At 53.4% G+C, this 21,202-nt stretch overlaps 4 protein-coding genes across 4 annotated transcripts; 2 read left to right on the top strand and 2 right to left on the bottom strand.

The window, feature by feature from the left end:
- Positions 1-5,934: 5,934 nt before the first annotated feature.
- Positions 5,935-6,938, top strand: MIND_00534800 (uncharacterized protein; the record flags this gene model as incomplete). The annotated part of the gene is made up of 9 exons (XM_037362133.1): positions 5,935-5,939; positions 5,986-6,016; positions 6,069-6,104; positions 6,160-6,230; positions 6,286-6,355; positions 6,411-6,511; positions 6,574-6,742; positions 6,798-6,876; positions 6,925-6,938. 9 exons carry the CDS (start codon positions 5,935-5,937, stop codon positions 6,936-6,938), a joined length of 576 nt encoding a protein of 191 aa, XP_037222425.1.
- A 378-nt stretch (positions 6,939-7,316) lies between these two features.
- Positions 7,317-8,371, top strand: MIND_00534900 (BHLH domain-containing protein; the record flags this gene model as incomplete). Its single annotated transcript, XM_037362134.1, has 3 exons — positions 7,317-7,521; positions 7,573-8,154; positions 8,217-8,371. The coding sequence occupies exons 1-3, from the start codon at positions 7,404-7,406 to the stop codon at positions 8,369-8,371; spliced, it is 855 nt and encodes a 284-aa protein (XP_037222426.1). The 5' UTR covers positions 7,317-7,403.
- Positions 8,372-10,831: 2,460 nt separating this feature from the next.
- On the bottom strand, positions 10,832-11,427 carry MIND_00535100 (Mediator of RNA polymerase II transcription subunit 11; the record flags this gene model as incomplete). Its single annotated transcript, XM_037362135.1, has 3 exons — positions 10,832-11,083; positions 11,130-11,279; positions 11,323-11,427. 3 exons carry the CDS (start codon positions 11,425-11,427, stop codon positions 10,832-10,834), a joined length of 507 nt encoding a protein of 168 aa, XP_037222427.1.
- A 117-nt stretch (positions 11,428-11,544) lies between these two features.
- Positions 11,545-15,333, bottom strand: MIND_00535200 (Het-C-domain-containing protein; the record flags this gene model as incomplete). Its single annotated transcript, XM_037362136.1, has 20 exons — positions 11,545-12,128; positions 12,179-12,301; positions 12,349-12,459; positions 12,509-12,634; positions 12,692-12,842; positions 12,900-13,037; positions 13,094-13,219; positions 13,320-13,394; positions 13,447-13,478; positions 13,528-13,862; positions 13,913-13,933; positions 13,982-14,294; positions 14,341-14,350; positions 14,399-14,501; positions 14,551-14,570; positions 14,618-14,683; positions 14,735-14,809; positions 14,862-14,888; positions 14,954-15,224; positions 15,281-15,333. 20 exons carry the CDS (start codon positions 15,331-15,333, stop codon positions 11,545-11,547), a joined length of 2,760 nt encoding a protein of 919 aa, XP_037222428.1.
- Positions 15,334-21,202: the final 5,869 nt, after the last annotated feature.

The raw sequence follows: 21,202 nt of genomic DNA on the forward strand, positions 1-21,202 counted from the left end.
CAGGAATCGACATCGCACAGTTCTTGCCCGTCAAGACGGTTCCTGCTTGCAGTGTTGTTGTGCGCCATTTTACCTCGAACAAACAAGCTAAATCACCCCCACACTCGCTTTATCTTCCCCTTTCTAAGCACTGACGACAACGACGGACCGCGACCAGCCGTGTCCGCCTAACTACGACCTCAACAACGAATTCTTGATGAAGGACTCTTGCTTCCGCGGCTGGCCTTAGTGCCGGCTATGTATAAACATGTCGACCAAGATGGAGGCACGAGGGGAGTTTTATTCTTGGTGTCGTTGGATTCGAAGTGGAACTTTTTGCTTCACCGATCGTCTCTTCTCCATCGCGATTTTTCGACCTTCCTCCTTGCCTGTCTGCCGCGCTGCCCCTTGATGGGGCTGCTTGCGAGGATGCTGCAAGGGTGAATGGTTCTGTTGTCGCTGGATATAGCTCGATTGTGAGGCTTTTCCTCGGTGGCTGCTCTGCCACTGTCGATCTTCCGTCTTCTTATCCGCCTTGCATCCAATTCTCCTTCCGCACGCCATCCCTGTTTCCCGCACCTCGACGGAGCGGACACACGGACGACACACAACCACACATAAACGACCCACAACTCGGACTGATAGCTTGTAGCTATAGCGCTCACCCGCCCGGCGGTGACTTCCCTGGTAGAGTCGTACCCCAACCCAGAAAAGTTGTAGTTAGTATCCACCATTTGTTAGTGTAGTTAGCTAGGCGAATCTTGAATCAAATGTACATTTCTTCACATGAACAGTCGGAGAAAGAGAACGATTGAAGAACGAAAAACTTGAATGCAATTAAATTGATGCCATTGATGGCCATATTGATGTGATTCACACTCTGATTCTGGTTTCGATGAACTCAACGGTCAACACTTTTGAAGTTTGAACGGCCTTTCTGACGCACAAGTCACTGCTGTCGAGATAGATCCGCCTTGCCGTGAGTCTCTGACTCGCCCTCCTTTTATCAAGCCAATTATATTCGTGCTGATGAAGAATGGCGGTGGGTTGACGCGGATATGCTCAAGGTGTTCTCGCAGATCCTGTGAAGGTTCAAGCTCAAGTTAAAGCAATTGGACGCCTTTAGTGAGCTTGACCGAGTCAGAATCGAATCGCGGTAGGCATATACCACTCCAAAATTTGACCGGAACTTGAAATGACTTACTAGCCATGAGCTGCGACGGTGCGCTATCAGGCACCAATGCTGGAAGAATACTCTATGGGATGGGATGGCGCTTACCTGGGCCGATTTTACGCCCTCCGGGACCTTGAGGCAACGGCAACTCTCCTGAGCTCTCTTGAATTGCAGTTGGCCGAGGCCATATCGGGAATTCAAGCCACCACCGCTCTAACGGCGGGCAAGAATGGAAGCTGAGCGTTTTCGTCGACGAGCTGTGGAGGGAATTTCCCGCATTGACTAACGAGAGGCGCTTTAAGAACTCTTTTCGGGCGCCACTCTCTTCGGCCGACGCGCCCTTGAGGCAATATAGATATGAAAAGAAGCGGAACGGCAACAGGGAAATCGCAAAATGGAGAGCCTTGAGGTACTGTTGGCGATGCACTGAGAAAGTAGGAATCACGCCCTCGTGGTTGAAACGTCAATCGGCTTCTTCATTCGCATTCCTTCAACGTCAAAATTCAGGCTCAAAACGCCGGGCCGGGCTTCCACGGCCTCCAATAATGCGCGAAGAGATGTTCAGGCTGGGGTAGTAGGACGTCAACAGCAGTCTTCCTATCTTCGCAAGCCTAGGCTTTGGTCGATTCTGTACGCCACTTGGTTCCGGACTACGAGTAACAAGGCGTGGGTTTCTCTGGGAATATATCAATAGCGGACTCTTCAAACGTCGTATGGCTAACGGCAAAATTGTTTCATACGCTTGTCCACAAATCCGCTGAAGAACCGTGTCTCGCGACCTCGCGTATTAGTCAAAGTTTCAAAGATAAGATCCACGTGGTCATTGCCAGTCGATCAACTCAATTCTTTCTGCAAGCTAGCCGACGGAGCTTCAAGTGCCAGAACTCGAGACGGACTTTGGTATCTTCGAACAAGTCAATGAGCAAGAAGGCGTCTTTCAAAATGGGAGAAACGGAACATCAAACAGCGGGCTCTCTTCAGCAACCGATCAACGCAATCTCTGCGGTCACCAATTATATGTTCGAATACTTCTTCTATCACCCGGCAGGCCGCTCAGGACTTTCTTTCCTGCTTACTTCTCCCAGCTCGGACTGCCGTCCACTCGTTCACAGAGCCAAACTTGCATAGGTCATCTGTTCAACTGCGGTCACTGGGACAAACTTCCGCGGTCTGCGGCGCTACAACTTGGACGCTGGTGTTGGAAACTCGTCGGCTCACGCTCTACCTGGGAACTCTACGTCCTCGGCTCTTACAAGCGACCCTTCGTGATCTTGCGGAGCATAGGCAGTAGTTCATTGTAACGCTGAAACCGCAGCCTGCAAGCCGTTGGCCCTCGATCCCTTCCTCGCCGCGTCAAATCGAATAGGATTGTTGTGGCGAATCACTGGCACTGGTGGCCCTACCCTGAAATCCTACCAACCGTTTTCGATTGCATCTTCAGTCCATACTCATTCACTTCTCTCAACTGACCCTTGCTCCGGAGACCTCAGGATCAAGGAATGGCCACCATCGACACGATTAAGCTCAAGGAAATTACCACACAGTGCATTTCAATATAATAAAGGATGCAAATTTCTGGAGCTACTAGTCTACCCTCGGCGGTGATTCCCTTATAGTTCTCCAGAGTTCCGCCTGGATTTTACTAGTAGCCGCATTAGTGTTCGCTCTTCAGTGGTTAATCTCACAAAGTTGACCGACGAGACGAAGCGTGATCCTTTTTCTACATATACAATCCTTTCACGGCGGCCGACGATGGTCGCGGAACCTTCTTGCTATCGAGCCAATGGCCACCAGCAATGATGTTTTCCCTGATCATTAATATTATCACCTTACAAGTTGTTACAATTGCCCTCTGCAGTTCTGGACTGCATTTCACACGGAAGAAAGGCAAACAGTGTCGACAGCTCCTTGAGCGGCAGCTCTGACCCAAATCACGCTTTCCAATCAACGGAGCAGGTGGGTTTTAAAAGTTGGCATGACGCTGTGGCGCGGGGAGATCTACAGCGACTAGACCCCACTCCACTCCTTTCGAAATAGCCCAGAAGACTGAGCTGTCAAGCCCCCAACCTTTCACCGCCCCTGGCCCCACAACGCCTGCGATAATGCGCTTGGACCGATCCGAAAAAGGAAATTATTGATTTCGGGGCCACAGAAACGCGGCGCGGCGCACAAGTGAGACGGAATGTAGCATTCAGGCTTGGCGATGCCGAACACGCGAAGCCAGGCCTGCGCGGGGATCATTTGCGACCGCAATGGTTGTCAGATAATAGAGTTCTGTGAAGCAAAGTGCCAGCCAGGTTATAGAGAATAGCCAGGACACCCACGGACGTCGTGCTGGCCCTGAGCCGCAAGATGAACACGCAATTGTGTTCCCCAGATGACCTAGCTTGTGGCACCGTCGGTCGCCATCAGACCCATTTAGACTGCGGTCACTCGACCGCTTCTGCCGCTGCCTGGCAAAGCAAGAGAGTCTAAACCGGACGCTGGATTCCCAACTCCGCGAACTGTGGAGTAAACCCGAAGCGCTCGTTTGTCGGTGGTCGGTTGTGGGTGTGTGGATGATTTTCCGAACGTCGGCGCTTCGCGCTTAGCGTTATCAGCCAGGTCTGATTATCTAAAGCTGACGACGGAAGTATTTCATTTCATTTCGTGTTTCTGTTTATTCTGCAGGCGAGAAGATTGTCAGGATTTCGACGTGTCGGGATCTAGCGGCCATGAACATGCGATTGGAGTGGTATGAACTGGGGCAATGAAGCAAGTCCTCCCGCGAGGTCCTATTCTGAGCGCATCGGCGCAAACCGCATACTGTCGCGGTTGTGTAGCAGCCAGATGCATTGACCGGCGGAGGTATGTACTGAAGAGGGGATTTGGCGCTGTGATATCAGTGCTTGCTCGTTTGACAGCTGGGGCTAAGCTCCGCCCAGACATTCCTTGCCGCCGGGCTACGCGAGGGGCATTGTCCTACCGCCCGCTTGAGTTCGCCGTAGAGATCAATGATACCAACCTGTCCTTGTTCTTGCTTCACGAATATTTAATGCGTTGCCGTGAGCAACAACAACTGCCCGATCTCCAAATCCAGGCTAGGTCAGATGGGTGATGGGGGGAATTTCGACACTGTCTTCCCCACACTCGCCGACCAAGTGAATCGGCAAGATCTTCTGCCGTCTCCGGTCCGTCCATCAACCTTGTGGGGGTGGTCGGCCTCCGAAAAACTGCTTCGCGCTTCCGCCATTTCGGCCTCAGAGACATTTGGTGGGGACGATCCCTCTTGACAGCTAGCTGGGGCACATCCGATAAGAGATCGAGCTTGTGGTCCAGTAACATTTTCCCATGACAAGAATATGCGAGCGTTGATTCATTCGCCACAGACAACTCTGTTTGAAGGTGATTCTCTGTGAAACCAAACAGATATTTGTGACCCCTCTCCCAAGCGACATTTTATAACTACATCTCTTGAAGCGGCGGCTGAAGGAGTAAGGGTCGCGAAATGGGGCGACTCCCTCTGCCATATCTGTCCCCAAATCAGGGTGAAGTTTCGAGGACTGTCGAGCTTGGTCCAGTTACGGGGGCGATAATTTGGGACACGTGTTGGGCATGCACTGGCGTCAGAGATCCTGCAGTGGTTTAAGCAATAGCGTGTAGTATCCTTAACTGTGGCTGCCACTTACTTGCTAGGGACGCAAAAGTGTCACGTTCTTACCTTTACCACATCGCTGAGGCTTCTACGTCAGGATGGCAAAGTCTGTGGGAGCGACTGGGTCAAGACGAACGAAAAGAAATTCGAGAACGATTGCGAACTCCAAGTCAAGGGTGATGGAATGAAAATCAAGTCCATAAACGAAACGACACGGCTGGCTGCGAGGTATGGGACCAATCAAAGGTAGAACGCGTAATAGCGAGATAATGCCGTTCTTCCACCTTCAAGATCGGAGACGATATTGGGTACAGCTTTGACCTGAGCGCCTCTTTACTACGAAAGCCCAACTGCCTCGAGAAGGGTGTTGAGGGGCGAGTCAAACTGAAGATTGAATAGAGTCGGCGAGGGGGAGTCATGCAATTGTGGACAACTCCAGACTAGTCTAACCTTGAGCGCCTGCCAGAGAACGCGAGGCTATGATCAGATCGACCAGACGCTGATTCTCGTTCGCAGCCAGGACGGCGCCGGATTTCTGGTTGATACACTTCTGGTTCGAGAACAGGGAGACAGTAAAACGGAGAGTATACCAGAGATACCCGGACTAGTCGCGGGTGACAGTCTAGTAAAAACGAGAATTGGCGAAGCAAAAACGGGAAACGGAGCGGAAGATGTGATTTTACAGCGGAGTAACAACGGGTGCCTGGAGGTTTGCCGGTAAGCAAGAAGTTTCGAATACGTGCTGGGAGAAACGACAAATGAAGAAAACTACCAGAATTGGGTCAAGACAGTCTGACAGTATGGGTTGGAACGTGGGCAACAAAAAGTATTTTGGCGAGATGGCTGCATCAGTTCCACGCGCTCGAGTCAAGGCAGGATATTGGAATCCCAGAGGAAAATCCCGCCATGTCGGGGGACAACAAGGACAAGACGAGCGGTAGCTGTGCACGTTTGAGCCGAAATGACAATATATGTCACATGTCACACGTCCTTCCTTTTCCCGCCCCACGACGCCGACAGCGCCTGCGGTCCTCTAACGGCCCCGTCAACGACCACTGCGACACCCAGAACCGTTCATTTGTTCTATTTGGCGCTTTAATTCGCCTCTTCCCGGTGCTACACCCCTGATATTGACGTTCATTTCACGATGTGGTCCGTAGCTTTTCTCAGTGCGATATCTTATGTTCATAGCGTTTAGGTGCGATAACTGCTTGCTCGTTCTACCTTTGGTATGCTGGAAACTCTACTCCTGCGCCATGTTTCCGCTGACGGCTGGAACAGAGAGCCGGTGCGATTGCTTGGGGCGTTGTGATCTTCGTGCGATTTTTTGCTTTTGGCTCGTTAAACGTTCTCTGACTTGACCTTGAATTAGTTATACAGCCTTGGCGGCGGTATATTCTTGCTTCAGTACGGCCAATACTTGTTTTTCTTACGTCCTGAATGGTCAGTCAATCCGCTCTTCCAATCCTTCTTGCTCGCCTAATCACTCGCCTCACAGGCAAATATACGGCGGTATTGGTATGGGGGTGATGGGCGTCGCTGCTGTTTCGATTGCTGCCCTCGCCACAGTGAGTTTTGCTTAACTCCACAAAGAAGAAGTCTTGACGGCTCACATACAACTAGCGATCATATACCTTTGCCCGTGCCATGCAGTTTGTATGGCCATTCGTCATCGTCGCTTGTGCAATCCGCGCTATACTTATGATTGTACAACTGAACCGCGGGTGCATTTCTTTTCTTGTCGTTTTCATTTTTTGCTCCAATGGGTCTGATGCCTCGCTTGTAGAAAAGACAAGATCCAATGGGAGTGTGACAATGGTGGTGTCTTGTACTGGGAGTCGGCTGCTCACAACATCTCCTCTTCTCCACCAATGCCATCAGGGTTATGCATCGTTGGTTTCCCTGCTATCAACACGTCATTTATTGTGTCGCTACTGGCGGACCTAGGGTTCCAGGTATCGTCTATCCTTGTGTGGCGTAAGCTCTCTCTTGCTGACGAACGGGAAATAGCTGTACATGTTCTTCCTAATGTGGCGCTTCTGTGTAAGAATGATACACTATTCCGGTATGAAAGGACCATTCGGAAACGGTTTGTTGGTGACAGATTATTGTGTTTTCTTGCTGATCGTCTTGTCAGGATACTACGCCTAGGCTAGACTCGTTTTTCGTTGCTTATATCCCGCTCAAGGACGCTCATTTTCCTTGTTCTGTCTCCTTGTAATGACTGTCTGCTACTTACGACTTTTTACGACTCTACTAATGACCAACCTTTTACCGTGACTTATTGCGTTTCTGGCCTTCTTGTGTTAAATATCAGTTGTTGTTTCCCCGCGATGACGGGCGATTAAAATTAAAAGCATGTGTGGCGGAATCGGTGTGAATCCGAGGACCCTCGTTTTGGGTAGGATTCCCTTGAATCTCGATGCAGTCCATCAGTAGATTGTCACATGTCACGTGTGACTGCGGTACAAGGGCCGAAGTAACTGTATAAATACTCCCGCGGGCACAATCCTCCTCAAACCCTTCCCCTTCTCCCTCTTTCCGCCCCTTTCCCTTCGCTGGGCCGCGCTCTCCTGCTTGCTCCTTCTTTCTTGCGCTCCATATAATCTGACTAAGATGGAATTCGACCACGCACCAAAGACCCCTTCCTACTTGGACGCAGCTGAGGCCGGCTTCTCCTATTTGGACAGCGAGTTCATGCAGTATCCGACCGACACTCTCGACGCGATGGACCGTGAGTCATTCTTCTTCACCTCATCATCGTTGTGTTTGCTAACAACACAAGACATAGTCCCTGCCAGTCCTCCCGCCACCTTTCACGACTTGCACGGTGCCCTAGGCCTCAACCACACACTCAATGAGGTCTACTACCAGCCATCGTCTCCATCTTCTTCGGGTACCTCTGGTCCTTTTGGCTCTCCGACTCAGACATTCACCCCGCTTGAAGGTGGCGCCAGTATTGCTCCCCCGACTCTACTTGGCTCTTCGTACATGCTCGCTGCCCCCGATTCTGGCCGCCGTGGTAGCCGTGGCAGTGGCTCAATGTCCCCTCCTATCCACTCGCCCTCTGCTGTTCCGCGTGCTCTGGCTAATGTTGGTCGCCGATATAACCCGATCGCCCGTCCTCAACGACGAAAGCCAACTCGTCGTGCCTCTGCTGACGACGACAGCGAGGATGAAGACGATGACTTCCAGCCAGCCGCCAATCTCAGTGGCAGCCCTGACACCCGTCGCGAGACCATTCGTCGTCAACGCATTGAGTCCGAGCAACGCAGACGAGATGAACTCCGCGATGGCTATGCCCGGCTCAAGGAGACCCTTCCTGCTACCAACCAGAAATCAAGTAAAGTCTCCCTGCTCGATCGAGGTTAGTCTCCCGATTTTTCTCCTTTTGATTGACACCGATATCTGATATTTCATTTTCTTTAGCGACCAGCCACATCCGGAACCTCGATACCTCCAAGACCGAGCTGGAGAAACGGTTGCAGGAGGCCGAAACTCAAGTCAAACACCTCCGCCACATCAACGAGGTCTTGAGTATGCGGGCTGTCACCCAAACCCGCAGCATGGTCACCTCCTACTGAGTCTCTCTCTCCCTTCCTACGCCCATCCTACCCCCCAAAAAAATTCCCGTCTGGACGGGCGTACCTGACTTATAACGACTCGTCCCCGCATTAATGTATATACTCACGCCATCGCTCTCCTCTCACGGCGGTCCTGTCGCTTGGACGACTCCTTGGCCCATAACGCCGCTTTCCCAATCACGCGTTCGCCACCGCCGTTCTCGCCCTCGAGACTTTTTCGAGCAATCTACGACGACGATGAACATTGGATGCCCGGTTGATGGTTTGCAGTCGACACGACACCGACACAAGACTCAGGCTGCTGCTTGAGGCGCTATATCTTCCGCTCTGTTGAGTTGGAAGTGCTCGCTTCGCCTGCCTCTGGAACTTTCTTGTACTACCCCCCCTTTTAATCGTCGCTTGTCCTGCCACCATCCCCGAATCCTCAACTGTTCATCCGGGCTCGAGGCGACGACCACTTAACTGTGGTTCCGTGCCTCGCCCGTTGCCAACACACCGGTGTCTTCACCGTTTTTTGTCTTCGACCAAGTCTCATTTGCGTTTCGGCATCGCGTTCGCTCGGGTTTTGCTTCGCCCTGTCAACTTTTCTTGGGCCCTTGTTCACCCCTGGAGCATACTACCCCATCGACACCTGCCGCCTCCACGAATCGCAATTGACTTATTCTACTTATGTGCATCATGTCTTTCACGGCCACCCTTATGTCCCCCCCTTTCCGACTTCTACCCGTCGTCACCGGCGCTCTTCCTGCTTTTCACCTTCCAACTCGATTCGCGCCAGCTGTTCTAGCGCTGCGACCAACAAGCTCGAATGGTAGATGCAACAACTACGACGACGGACACGAATTTCCCACACTCCCCCGTCTCCCTTCTCCCCGATTCCAACAACCCGACTCCACAGCTTTCGACTGCCTTTTGCCGCCTGCGTTCTCGCCTGCCTTTCTGCCGTCAAGCTGCTTTTCATCGTGACGGGCTAGTTTCCTCCGATGTGGTGGTTTCCGGTTGGAGGGCGTTTGGCTGACGGGTGCTTGCGGCAAATTGGCCTTGCTCGAACTCCCTGGTTCTGTGTCCGATGTCCGTTGTCTTCGCCCGTGGCGCTTGCGAATCGATTTCTCTCAGTGGACGACTTAACTGCCTCGATGGCCCACTTCTTCTGGCTGGTTTCGTCCCCCCTCGTCATATACTGCATGCATTCCCCCCTTTGGTGTTGTTCTTCGCCGCGCTCGCTCATCTGGCCGGTGCTCTCAACTCTAGCGTCGTTGGATGGAGACCTTTTTTTTTTTGTACATAGCGGCCCACACCTACACTTAGATCGTACACATAACTTGTAAACAAACCACACATAACATGGCTTTTCTGTTAGAACCTTTTTGAACGAGTGAGTTCTTACGCAGGATTTAGTAGAACGTTTCGCGAGATTGCGGAAATGAAGTTGACATCGGCAGTCAGGAGTTTCTCAGTCACCGTTTCCCTGTCTTGGTGAGATGGTGAAGAGCCCAAACCCACAACTGTAACCGGAGGCGGTACTTGTCTGCATCTATGAATGAACTGCGGAAGGCCGACATGGCGGAATTACTCCTGCCAAAGCCAACACGAGGGGGGGAACGGATTCGCGTCGAGTCAGGACGAGTCAGGCCCTGGCTGGGCTGCCTGCAGGCAGAAAACGCGCGCCTGATTAGATCACATCAGAACACGCGTTGGTTAGATTTTATCTTTGGGTTGCCTCACCCCCTCGTCATCTACACAGTCTGTGGGTTGCTACCGTCCAAGCACTCTCTCACCCCCTCAAACGCGAACCAGCGACAGCAGCCCCCACGAGTACGCGACCCTAGCCTTCCTGTCTGGATTTTCACGGGCCACAACACAGAAGACCAAGAAAGGAATGGATGAAATCCAGACTCTCCGCCGACAGCTGCAGATCAGAGCAGGCGTTACTGCACGGTGAATATTTTTTATCAAAAAAGTCATTGTTTTGTCCAAAGACTACCGTTTACCCGTCGCCCGTGCCTTGCTTTCGTGCGCCACCAGCCAACCGATCTAATCGCTCGTCCAGGCTCAAGAAGGAACACGACCTCTATCAGAAAGAGGCTGTCGATCTCAAAATAAGGAAGGACAAGCTCGTCGCTGATGCGGGTGACGAATGGGAGATCAAGAATGCGGTAAAAAGCCGCGCTTTGGCCGGTGGCTTAACTGATGATTTTCCTATAGACACGGATGATGGAGGAGTCGGAGAAGATGGTAATTGACACTGCCGAGCGACTAGGGAAGGCGTTCAGCAACTTGCGCGACATCGTGGTAAGAGTTTTCTGTTCGCGTTTCCTTGCTTGAAGGCCGTAGGTGCTAGCCAAGAAGCAGCCAGCGTTGACGGGCGACGACGCCTATCTCGAGGCTGAAGGTATACTTGAAGACGCGGCGCTGTAGACTTGATAAGATTCACGTTAAGATACGATACGAATTCTTGCCTTATTCTGTAACATCCATTTTTGCCTCTTCTTGCTCTGCCTTGAGTCGAGTGAGTGCATCGAGAATTCCCTTCCACGCGTCCCTTTCGATGCGCTCTTCCTGCAATCCACGGCTCTGTTTGGACGAGTCGCTGGGCATCCCGACACCCAGCGATGGCGGGACGACATTCGGTGGTGGCGCGTTTATGGCAGACGGGGCGATGCGGGAGTAGGTTATATGAGCAAGGGAGCTGCGAATGGCACTCTGGATAGACTGCGGAAAGGTCGTTAGCTGGACAACAACAACAACAGGCACTCACGTTGAGCCGGTCGAAATACTCGTTCACCTCCAGCACAAATTGCTCAGAACGCTCTCCGTCCTTGGGGAGGGTATCTTCCGGCGCGTCCGTTTGGGGGAGCGTCAGCAGGGAGATGGACGACGCGGCTAAAGCGAGCAATCGTGAAATGTCCTGTGTTTGTAATAAGACTTTGCATTCTGCATTGTTGACCAACCTTTTCTACTTGTCCAAGGGCATATATTTGACGAGCAGTACGACTGCTAGTCCAAATGGGATCCTTCTCGAGGAGCTCAGCTTCAGCGTCAGTGCTGGTTGCCATCAAGCTGAAAATCGGTGTGACATCCAATAACGACTGGCTCTAGTCATGCCCTGCTTTCTCTCACCACGAACAGTTTACAACAGACTTATTCTACACTTCTACTTGTCCTTCAACCTTTCAGTAATAAGACTTCTTCTTATGGTGGCGGTTTTCCTCTTCACCGTATCCTTCGTCACTGATATTCAACCGCTCAGCCCCGAATGTCTCTTGGTTTCCGTATCCCTGGCGCTCCTCTCGTCCATAGCCGGATGTTTGATGGCGACCACCCCCCTGTGCCTGCTCGTAGTCATTCCGTCCAGAAGAACTGTGTCGGCTTTCCTGATATTCATTTCGCCCACCATATGAACGCTCCTCAGACCGACCATACCCAGTCTCCCCATGACGTTGCTGGCTTTCCTGATGTTCATTCCGCCCACCATACGAACGCTCCTCAGACCGCCCATACCCAGTCTCGTGTTGCTGCCGACCATACGAGTGCTCTTCCGTCTTGCGGTGTTCGTTCCGCCCGCCATAGTTTTCCTCTTGACGACGATAAGAGTCTCCTTGGCCGTGGTGTTCCGCTCTGCCATAGCCTTCATTCTGGCGTCCATACGAATCTTCTTCTTGACGACGAGACCCGCCATACTGCTGCTCTCTCTTATTGCCTTCGTCTTGATTACTTGCACGACCATAACCGCTGCTCTGATACGAAGATTGGGTCTCTGTGTTTCAAATCAATCCCGGATTTTTGTCGTCAACCTATTCGACCAACCTCCGTATGAACGCTCCTGTCCGTAGCCTTGATTACCAGACCGGCCCTGGTTATTGTCCTCATCTTCGCGGTAACCGCCTTTCGATTGGCCACCACTAGAACTCTTATACGAAGATTGTGTCTCTGTAATGGAGATGAGCCCTGACCTCCCACAATAAAGTCAAACCAACCTCCATACGATTGGTCTTGTCGATTATGCGAGCGACCTTGCGACTCTCCGTAGCTCTGGTTGCCTCCTGCCGACTGACCATAGCTGCTGCTCTTGTACGACGATTGGGTCTCTGTGTTTCCATCAAAAATGCCGATATCTAACCAAGCAAGCCGGAATACCTTGTTCGTAGCCCCGATTGCCGGGCCGACTTTGAGAATGCCCGTAGCTCTGACTATTGTCTTCGTCCGGGCGACGGCCGCCTCCCGATTGACCATAGCCGCTGCTCTGGTGGGAAGATTGGGTCCCTGGGTTCAAGATAAGTTTCAGCCTGGTGCAAACAACAAGTCCCAAGTTAAACCGACCTCCATACTGTTGTTGTTGTGTGGGCCTCGAGCTTTGATTACCTGGGCGGCTTGAGGCGCCATGCCCATGCCCACATCCGGCATAACCTGGCTCGTCATAACTCTGATTTTCGCTGCCCAATCGTTTGTTCTTCCCGTTGCGGACGCTCTCCTGCAAAAACCATTGCATCATGGACGAATCAAAGAAAAAGAAAAAAATATTCCATACCTTCGTCAAGGCGTTGATTGTTTGTCGGGCGACATCATCGTCCAAGTCACGGATCCAACGTTCGAGCTCTTTGAACATCGAATTCTGAATGTCCGAACGACCCGTGGCATAGTACGGGTGGTGGAAAGCCTCGAGAATCTGGGTCAATCGAATCAACACAATGACTTCCTTCGGCCAAGGGGATAGGAACGAACCACGTCGACAGCACGATTCGGGTCCCCGTTGTCTGACCAGGCCTTAACGATCACATTGACCGTATGCTGGACAACCAAAACTGCAATCTTTCCCGCCGGCTCGTTCAAAATCAAGCCAAAGTGGTCCTACGAGTACCTATCAGCATGATTGTAAGGTAGGAAGAGAATGACAAGCCTTTGAAAGCAGACTGTGTGAAGGATCCGAAGCGCGGGGGTTAGTGAACACCTCGTATTGGTCGTCCGAATCAATGACTGCTTTGCTGCCCTCTCCCAAAGCAGAGGTCGCTTGTTGGAGAATGGGCTGCAGGCGCAGGTCAACACCATCTCCAACCATGCAATGAAACTAGCATTACCGTGAGCCAGGGAGCAATTACAGTGTAAACATCTGAGTCACGATTTTAGACACACTCGGCGACGTAGAAAGTGCAACCCACAGGCATTTAATGCTTCAGAGAGCTGGTCCATCAACTGCTCCAAGCCCGGAATCATCTCGATCTTCTCAAGAATCGAGCGCATTACATCATCACGCCAACGGAGCAACGCCAGCAACTTTTGCTGTACCTCTGGGGGAGCGACATTGTTCGGGTCAAAGTTGTATGCTTTGGCTTCTTCTCCCAGCTGCGCGCCCTCGTCCACCTTCGAATCCCCACCTCCGATCGGAAGTTTGGAGAGTATAGCTTTCAAGGTCGAGATTTTGGAGGCCTGGTCTTGCGATTGCGCTTGGTCCATCTTCGAGGCCAAGTCTGTTACACTGGCTTGACTCAATTTGCTAGTTGAGTGTGTCAGTTATAGATGACGTTCATACTGACAGAAACTCACTCAGTCGCCTCTCCCATTAGTCTATGTAACTTATATGAGCCAAGCAAGTTCAAGAGGTCGTAAACTTACGAGTGCAAAAAGTCTGCTCCACCAAATGTTCCCGTGACAAGGGGCGGGGCACGACCGTTGGGTGTCTGAATCTCAGTTTGGTCGCCAACATGACAAAACACGTCTCGATAACCCATCTTGCGAAGTCCGATTTCGACCCAGTTGCTGTGGGCTAGAAGGTCTTCAAGAGTGTGCAGGCCAGTCCCAAGCAGCCGATAGGCCTCATACAAATCTGGCCCATCACGACCCCCGGCACGCCGGCCCTTTTCGATGCATTCCACCAAAACGCGTCGGATGTGTGCCGTAGACGTGTCCCAACCGCGGTTTTCAGTTGCTGACAATGGTGAGCTAGAGACACATGACCGTGACGAAAAACAAACCCATGTAGCACTGGATCAGCGTCAGCAAAGGACATTACTCGAAGATCGTGACGTATACCTTCATTCCCGTACGCTCATCGATCTCAAGTTCTTGTGGGTTGACGGGTGGCCGCAGTTTGGGGTGGAAGCGACGGGCATCTCCCTCTTTCTCTGCGTATCCTCTGGAAAACTAGCATGAGTTATGGTTACGACAACAATGAGAAGACACACTTGGGATTGTCGATATGTTCCTAAGTAGATGTTATAACTACAATGGAAGCACGGATGCTAAACTCACGACAGGAAGATAGACCCCGAGACGCTCAGCAGTCACCTGGAACTCCTGCGTCGCGAAGCCGAAAGTCTAGTTTGGTTGTCAACCCAGTGAATGGTTCCCTGTCGCAGCGACACGTACCATGAAGCCTAGAACCGAGACCACAAGGACAAGTGTGTCTGCCGTCAGCTTGCTCAAGCCGCCGATGTCCATTGCCTACGTGAAACGATATGTGGCAAACGAAAGATGGATCATATGCAGGGCCTACCTGAGAATAGTCGCGAAGCCAATTCCCCTTTTACATCGGTCAGGTCAGCAGCACTCAGATTGACAACAAGAGGAAAACTGTACAAAGTAGACCTTCTTGATATCGCCAGAAGAGAATTTGGCGCCGCCAGAGCCAGACGCAGCTTCTTTGATTAGAGATTTGGCGAACCCAAGGAGGTCGCCACCACTCGCGCCGGACAGTGCGGCATGCCCTGCGGTTTTGGCAAGCGTGGCAAGTATGTTCTCGATGTCGCCATGACGAAAGGCTTTATCTAAAGAGAATGAGGTTTCGATCGTCCAAAAGCGAAATGCTTGCCATTCAAGTAGGCGAAATCGGGAATATCTCCGGCTCCAAACGCAGCAACTGGCGATCTGAGGGCAATGTCAACGCCAGACGGGAAGAGCTGATGGACGACGGACAAGAAGAGGGAGACGACGATGGCGAGGGTGAAAAGGAGTAAGAGGGTGTGCATGGTTGTGGTTGGGAGTAAGTGACGATGGAATGTAACCATTGCGTAGGGGCTTGGCGTGATTGCCAAGTGCAAGATCAAGCTGCGCAATCCTCAATCGATTAGATATCGAGCACTTGGATTTCAGACGCTTTTTATAGTCGACTAAGACTGCATGGACAATCGTGGGTCGAAAATGCCTTAAATCTGTCAGTGGCTATGAAGCGGTGTTTCCACTTTTGGAGTTGCTTTCTTTTCTCTACATCTCTGAAAAATACTTAGATGAACAGATCAACGTCAAAAGATAGACACATTGTAGCCTTTCTCTTGGCATCAAGTTAGTATTTGTCTGCAGTTATCATTAGACTTTGTTCTTGCTATGAGAAGTTGAAGAGTCTATAGCACAATTTACTTAGTCACAACCAATTTTGAACACTTACTAAGTGCTTATATAATATGGTCACATGAGCGGCAGATCTGGTCCTTGAATCCCTGACTCTGTGAAACCGAGAAGGGTTCTGTCAGTTGATAATGACAATCGGTCTGTTATGGATAAGACCCGGCCCATCCGCTCTAGCTGTCAGGGGGGAGCCCACGCTGTAAGTATTTGCAATAAACCTGTGGCAGTTGCCAGGCTATTTGATTCCAAATGGGCTGGCACCAGCCACCCTCTGGCAATAGCCACGGAATAAAGGCTTTGCTCCTCGGCTGGCTGCGACCAGGCAATCAGCGGGCAGGAAAAGATGGCTTGAACGGCACGCGGCATGCGGGCCACATCAACCCAATATTTGTATCTAAAGTCCACCCTTTTTGGTTTGTTGTGACGCATTCGACATTCGATATTATGGGCCAGTAACCGCGTCTGCAAAACATGACGACCGTTCCAGGAAACTTGGTTCAAGCAACTGCACAATTCCTCCCCTCACATTGCTTCTCTTCTGAGGCGAGGCGGCGAGGCAGCCTCCCCCACTTTCCGCGCATTAACTGCGACTCTTTTTTTTTCGCATCATCCTGACTATACTGTCGACTACCAAAACATCCCGAACCGCTCAATCGATATTTTTCCACAACTCGGAGCCCTCTCAAATTCACGCGCCATTCAGAATATCAATTTCGAGTCAATGTGGCGAGTTACAAAGCATATCGTATTTGTACCTACTGTATGTAATAAGGATTCATTGTCCAACAGAGAGAAAAGCAGTCCAAGTCAAAGAGTTATCAAAGTTACGCGACGACCACGCTGCAAAGGAGTTCCTTGAGCTGCCAGCCATTTCCGCATCTCTTGCGCGAGTGCCACCACCTCGATCATCTTCAATCCACCTCCTCCAATGTCTCTAAGGTGCCGCCCAACCCATTCAGGACCATTGCGGCGAAATGGGGCACGCAGCGTGAGTCGAGAGTCGACAAGACTGCGGCAAATTCCCACCCAGCAAATTGTTGTATCGCATTGAAGTTGGTCCAGCCCACCGCAGCAAACAAATTCAGTCGCTCTCCAAAGTCGACGGTCGGTTTGACTTGGACAAGGAATCTTGCAAAGCCGGGATCGAAACCGGTAGGAAGGACTACGGTGTAGCTGTCAGGGGAACCTCCCTTTCGGCCCGGAGACGCGCCCGATTCCGGTCCGACTCCGGTTCCGACTCCGGTCCGGCCCTCCATCTCGCCCGCACAATCACCGATCCGTCAACGCCCTCCCGACGGTCGCCCTGGGACCTCGCCTGCGACGCCGCCCAAGCCTTCTGTGCCCGACAGCGGCAGCTACGGACAAGCAGTATATAGTCAGCTACCTAGCAGGCGGACCCTTAGAGTTTCTTCTCTTTGGATCCTCCCCTGCTAGGACCTTGATCTCAGGCCTCCGGGGTTGCCCTTACAGCAGAAGAAACTCTCTACGGGATCAACCGGACAAGATTGCCAGGTTCGGCGCTGACTCAGGCTCGGAGTACGAGTCCGTTCCGCCCTCGTCACCGCCCCTGCCACTTGTCCCCTCCTCCTCTACTCCTGTGGTCCCCGCACCCGTCATGCCGTCCGGAGTCACTCCTACCGCAGACGCCCGGCTGGACTCACTCGAGGCGAAAATTGATAGCCTAACTGAGGCCCTTGCTTTACTCACCAACCAGGCTTCCGCTGCCGCTGCCGCCGCTAATAATGCTGGCGGACCCCAAACACCATCGCCGGAGACGTCGATTCCGACTCCGACTCCGGTCCAGGGCGACTCCGAAGCCCTTTTTGGCGACATCAACCTCGCCTCAAAATTGGTCTTACGACCAAACCCCCCGTTCACCTTCAACGGCGACCGGAAACGCGGCCGCGCGTTCCTCTACGCGGTCCGCACCTACGCCCGCCTTGCCCCTGAGGCCTTCGTGGTCAACGGAGAGGCGAGCGAGGAAAAGGCTGTCCGCTATGCCATGTCGTTTATGGCAGAAGGACCCGCTCAGCAATGGGCGGAGCGCCACGGAAGCAAAGCCCCGTTTCCGTTTCCGTCCTGGGGCTCGTTCGTTTCCGAGTTTCGACTCCGGTTCGTCGAGGAGAACGAGCAAGATCACGCTCTCTCCAAGCTGGAGACTTCCGCCTATCACATGGGCACGAAGGATGTCTACCAGTACACCGACGACTTCGAGGACCTGATGGACCTCGCCGGATTCGAAGACGCGCTGGTCAAGGTGACCAAGTTCCGCCACGGACTTGACCCCTTGATCAACAACGGAATCACGTCCTCGAACGACCCCCGGACCTCCGGGATTACCTTAGCTGGCGCACCCGGGCCTTCCGTCAATATGAGGCCCTGGTCCGGGCCAAGCTGATCAAGTCAGCCGCCCCCAAGACGCCTGGCGGTTTGATTCGGACTCCGTTTCCGGTCAACCGCATCCCGGCTCCGGCTCCCTTCCGCCCGGTGGTTCCGGTCGTACCACCCGCGGCCCGCGCCCCCGCTCCGGCGCCTCCAGCTCCCGTCCCTATGGAGTTGGATCGCACCAGGGCTCGGGGTGCCCCTCGTCGCGCCTGCTTCAGGTGCGGCGACCCAAACCATCTCGCCCGGGATTGCCCCCTCCCCGCCGATGTCCGTTCGATGGACATCCTCGACGAGGTGATCCAACAACTCGGTGACGAGATGTTAGCGGAGTTGATCGCCCGCTACACGGACACAGCTGCCCTGCCGGAGACGGCAGCGGAGTCGATGGCCGGAGAGGATTTTGTCCCCCGCGACGAGTGACTGGTGTGCCCTCGTTCGCGTCTATAAATCGTTTTGCCTCTTTGTATGATGAATGCAGTTCCTTGCCCTACAATGAGCCCGAAACGAAAGACACACCCTCTCCTGCCCCCGCCTCGACTCCGTCTCCGACTCCGCCCGCGACTCCGGTCATCGTCCTCCGCCGCCTCACTGCCTGGGAAAAGAAACTGCCCAAGCAGTACACCGTTGCCGCTGCCCCTGGGGCGAACTCCCTCCACCTCCCGTTAGAGCTCGAGTCCACCACCAGCGCACTGAAGCTCTCGCTCTCTGGGCTTGTCGACTGTGGTGCCACCTCCGACTTCATTGACACGAACTATGTTGCTCGGAATGGCATTCCGGTCCGCACTCTTGATCAGCCGATTCCGGTTTTCAATGTCGATGGCACCCCCAATGACGCTGGCTCCATCAAACAGATCGCGGACTTGGTCCTGCGCTACAAGGGCCATGCCGAACGAGTTCAGCTGGCCGTCACCCATCTTGGCAAGCAAGACCTCATCCTGGGGTATTCCTGGTTGCGGAAACATAACCCAGAGATCGATTGGGAAACCAAGGAGGTCAAGATGACACGGTGCCCCCGCAATTGCTCGACCTGCCGTGAGGAAGAGCGGGTCGAACGGACCGAGTTGCGGCGACTCCGGTCGCTTCAGAAGCGTCTCCGCTCCGGCCCGTTCCCCTCGGTCTGCGCCATGGACCTTTCTGGGTCTGATGACGGAGACGATTCCGTCTCCGGTGACGACTCCGGCCTGCCTGATCTGACGCCGGACTCCGACGACGACGATGACGATGGTCAGCTTGAAGATGGTGACCGCATCTTCTACACCTCGTTCCGCCCCTCGGAGGAGATACGCGCTGGCAGTACTGTCTCGCAACGCCTGGCCGAAGCCTTCGCCAGGAACTCCGCCCCTCCGCCCTCCGAGATCCCGGACTGGGCTAAGGAGTTCCAGGACGTCTTCAACAAGGAGTCCTTCGACACGCTACCGGAGCGGAGAGCCTGGGACCACGCCATTGAACTCGTCCCCGACGCTAAGCCCACCAACTGCAAGGTGTACCCCATCTCGCCCCTCGAGCAACGCGAGCTCGACGCGTTCATCGAGGAAGGGCTTTCGACGGGCCGGATTCGCCCCTCCAAGTCTCCGATGGCGTCTCCGGTCTTCTTCGTCAAGAAGAAGGACGGCGGACTCCGCTTCGTCCAGGACTACCGTGCTCTCAATGCGATGACTGTCAAAAACCGGTACCCCCTTCCGCTGATCAACGACCTCATCAACCGGCTCAAAGGCGCTCGTTACTTCACCAAACTCGATGTCCGTTGGGGCTTTAACAACGTCCGGATCAAGGAAGGTGACGAGTGGAAAGCGGCTTTCCGGACTAACCGAGGCCTGTTCGAGCCCTTGGTGATGTATTTCGGCCTGACAAACTCTCCCGCGACGTTCCAAACGATGATGAATGACATTTTTCAGGACCTCATCCTCTCCGGAGACGTCATGATCTACCTTGACGACATCTTGATCGCCCATTCCGACCTCCGGAAACACCGGCAGATCGTTCAGGAGGTCTTGCGGCGACTCCGAGAGCACAAGTTGTACCTCCGAGCGGAGAAGTGCGACTTTGAAAAATCGTCAATCGAGTACCTCGGAGTCATCATCTCCCACAACCACGTCGAAATGGACCCCGTCAAGGTCGCAGGCGTCTCCGCTTGGCCGACTCCGGAAAACAAGAAGGACATTCAGCAGTTCCTTGGGTTCGCTAACTTCTACCGCAGGTTCATTCGGGACTTCTCGACCCTTGCGCGCCCTCTCTTCGTGCTCACCAAGAAGGACCAGCAATGGACTTGGGGCGACGCGGAGGCCTCCGCGTTCCAAGCGATCAAGGACGCGGTCACCTCGGAACCGGTCCTGGCGATTCCGGACGACGCACGGCCTTTCCGACTCGAGGCGGACAGCTCTGATTATGCGACGGGGGCGGTTCTTTCACAATCCGCCCCGGACGGGAAGTGGCACCCTGTAGCATTCTATTCCAAAAGCTTAAATGATGTCCAGCGCAACTACGAAATCCACGACAAGGAGATGCTCGCGATCATCCGCGCACTCGAGGAGTATAGACACTTCCTCGAGGGCGCCGCGCACCCTGTCGAGATTTGGACTGACCATAAGAATTTGGAGTACTTCAGGAAGACGCAGCACCTCAACCGGAGACAGGCCCGGTGGTCTCTGTACCTCTCCCGGTTCGACTTCACGCTGCACCACAAGCCTGGCCGCGATATGGGTCGGCCTGACGCCCTCTCCCGGAGACCCGACCACGGAGTCGATTCCGACAACTCCGACGTCGTCCTTCTGCGGCCTGAACTCTTCCACGTCCGCGCACTCGAGGGCGTTTCCGTTTCCGGTCCCGGCTCTGAACTCCTCCGCGACATCCGTGATGCCCTCTCCGGTGAGCCTGACCTGGAGGAGCCCGTCGCACTAGCGGCCCGGCAACTTCTTAAGGTTCAAGGTCAAGCTCGAGGCCCCCGCTCCTCACGTTCTGACGAATGGGCCGTCTCCGGCGGTCTTCTCCATTTCCGAGGAAAGATCGTCGTACCAAAGGACAAGGACCTCCGGAGACGCATCATCGAGCTCTGCCATGACACCCGAGTCGCCGGACACGCAGGTCGTTTCAAGACCCTGGAGTTGGTCT

This window comes from Mycena indigotica (assembly GCF_014461135.1).
Source record: "Mycena indigotica strain 171206Taipei chromosome Unknown Mind.scaff0004, whole genome shotgun sequence".
NCBI lineage: Eukaryota > Fungi > Basidiomycota > Agaricomycetes > Agaricales > Mycenaceae > Mycena > Mycena indigotica.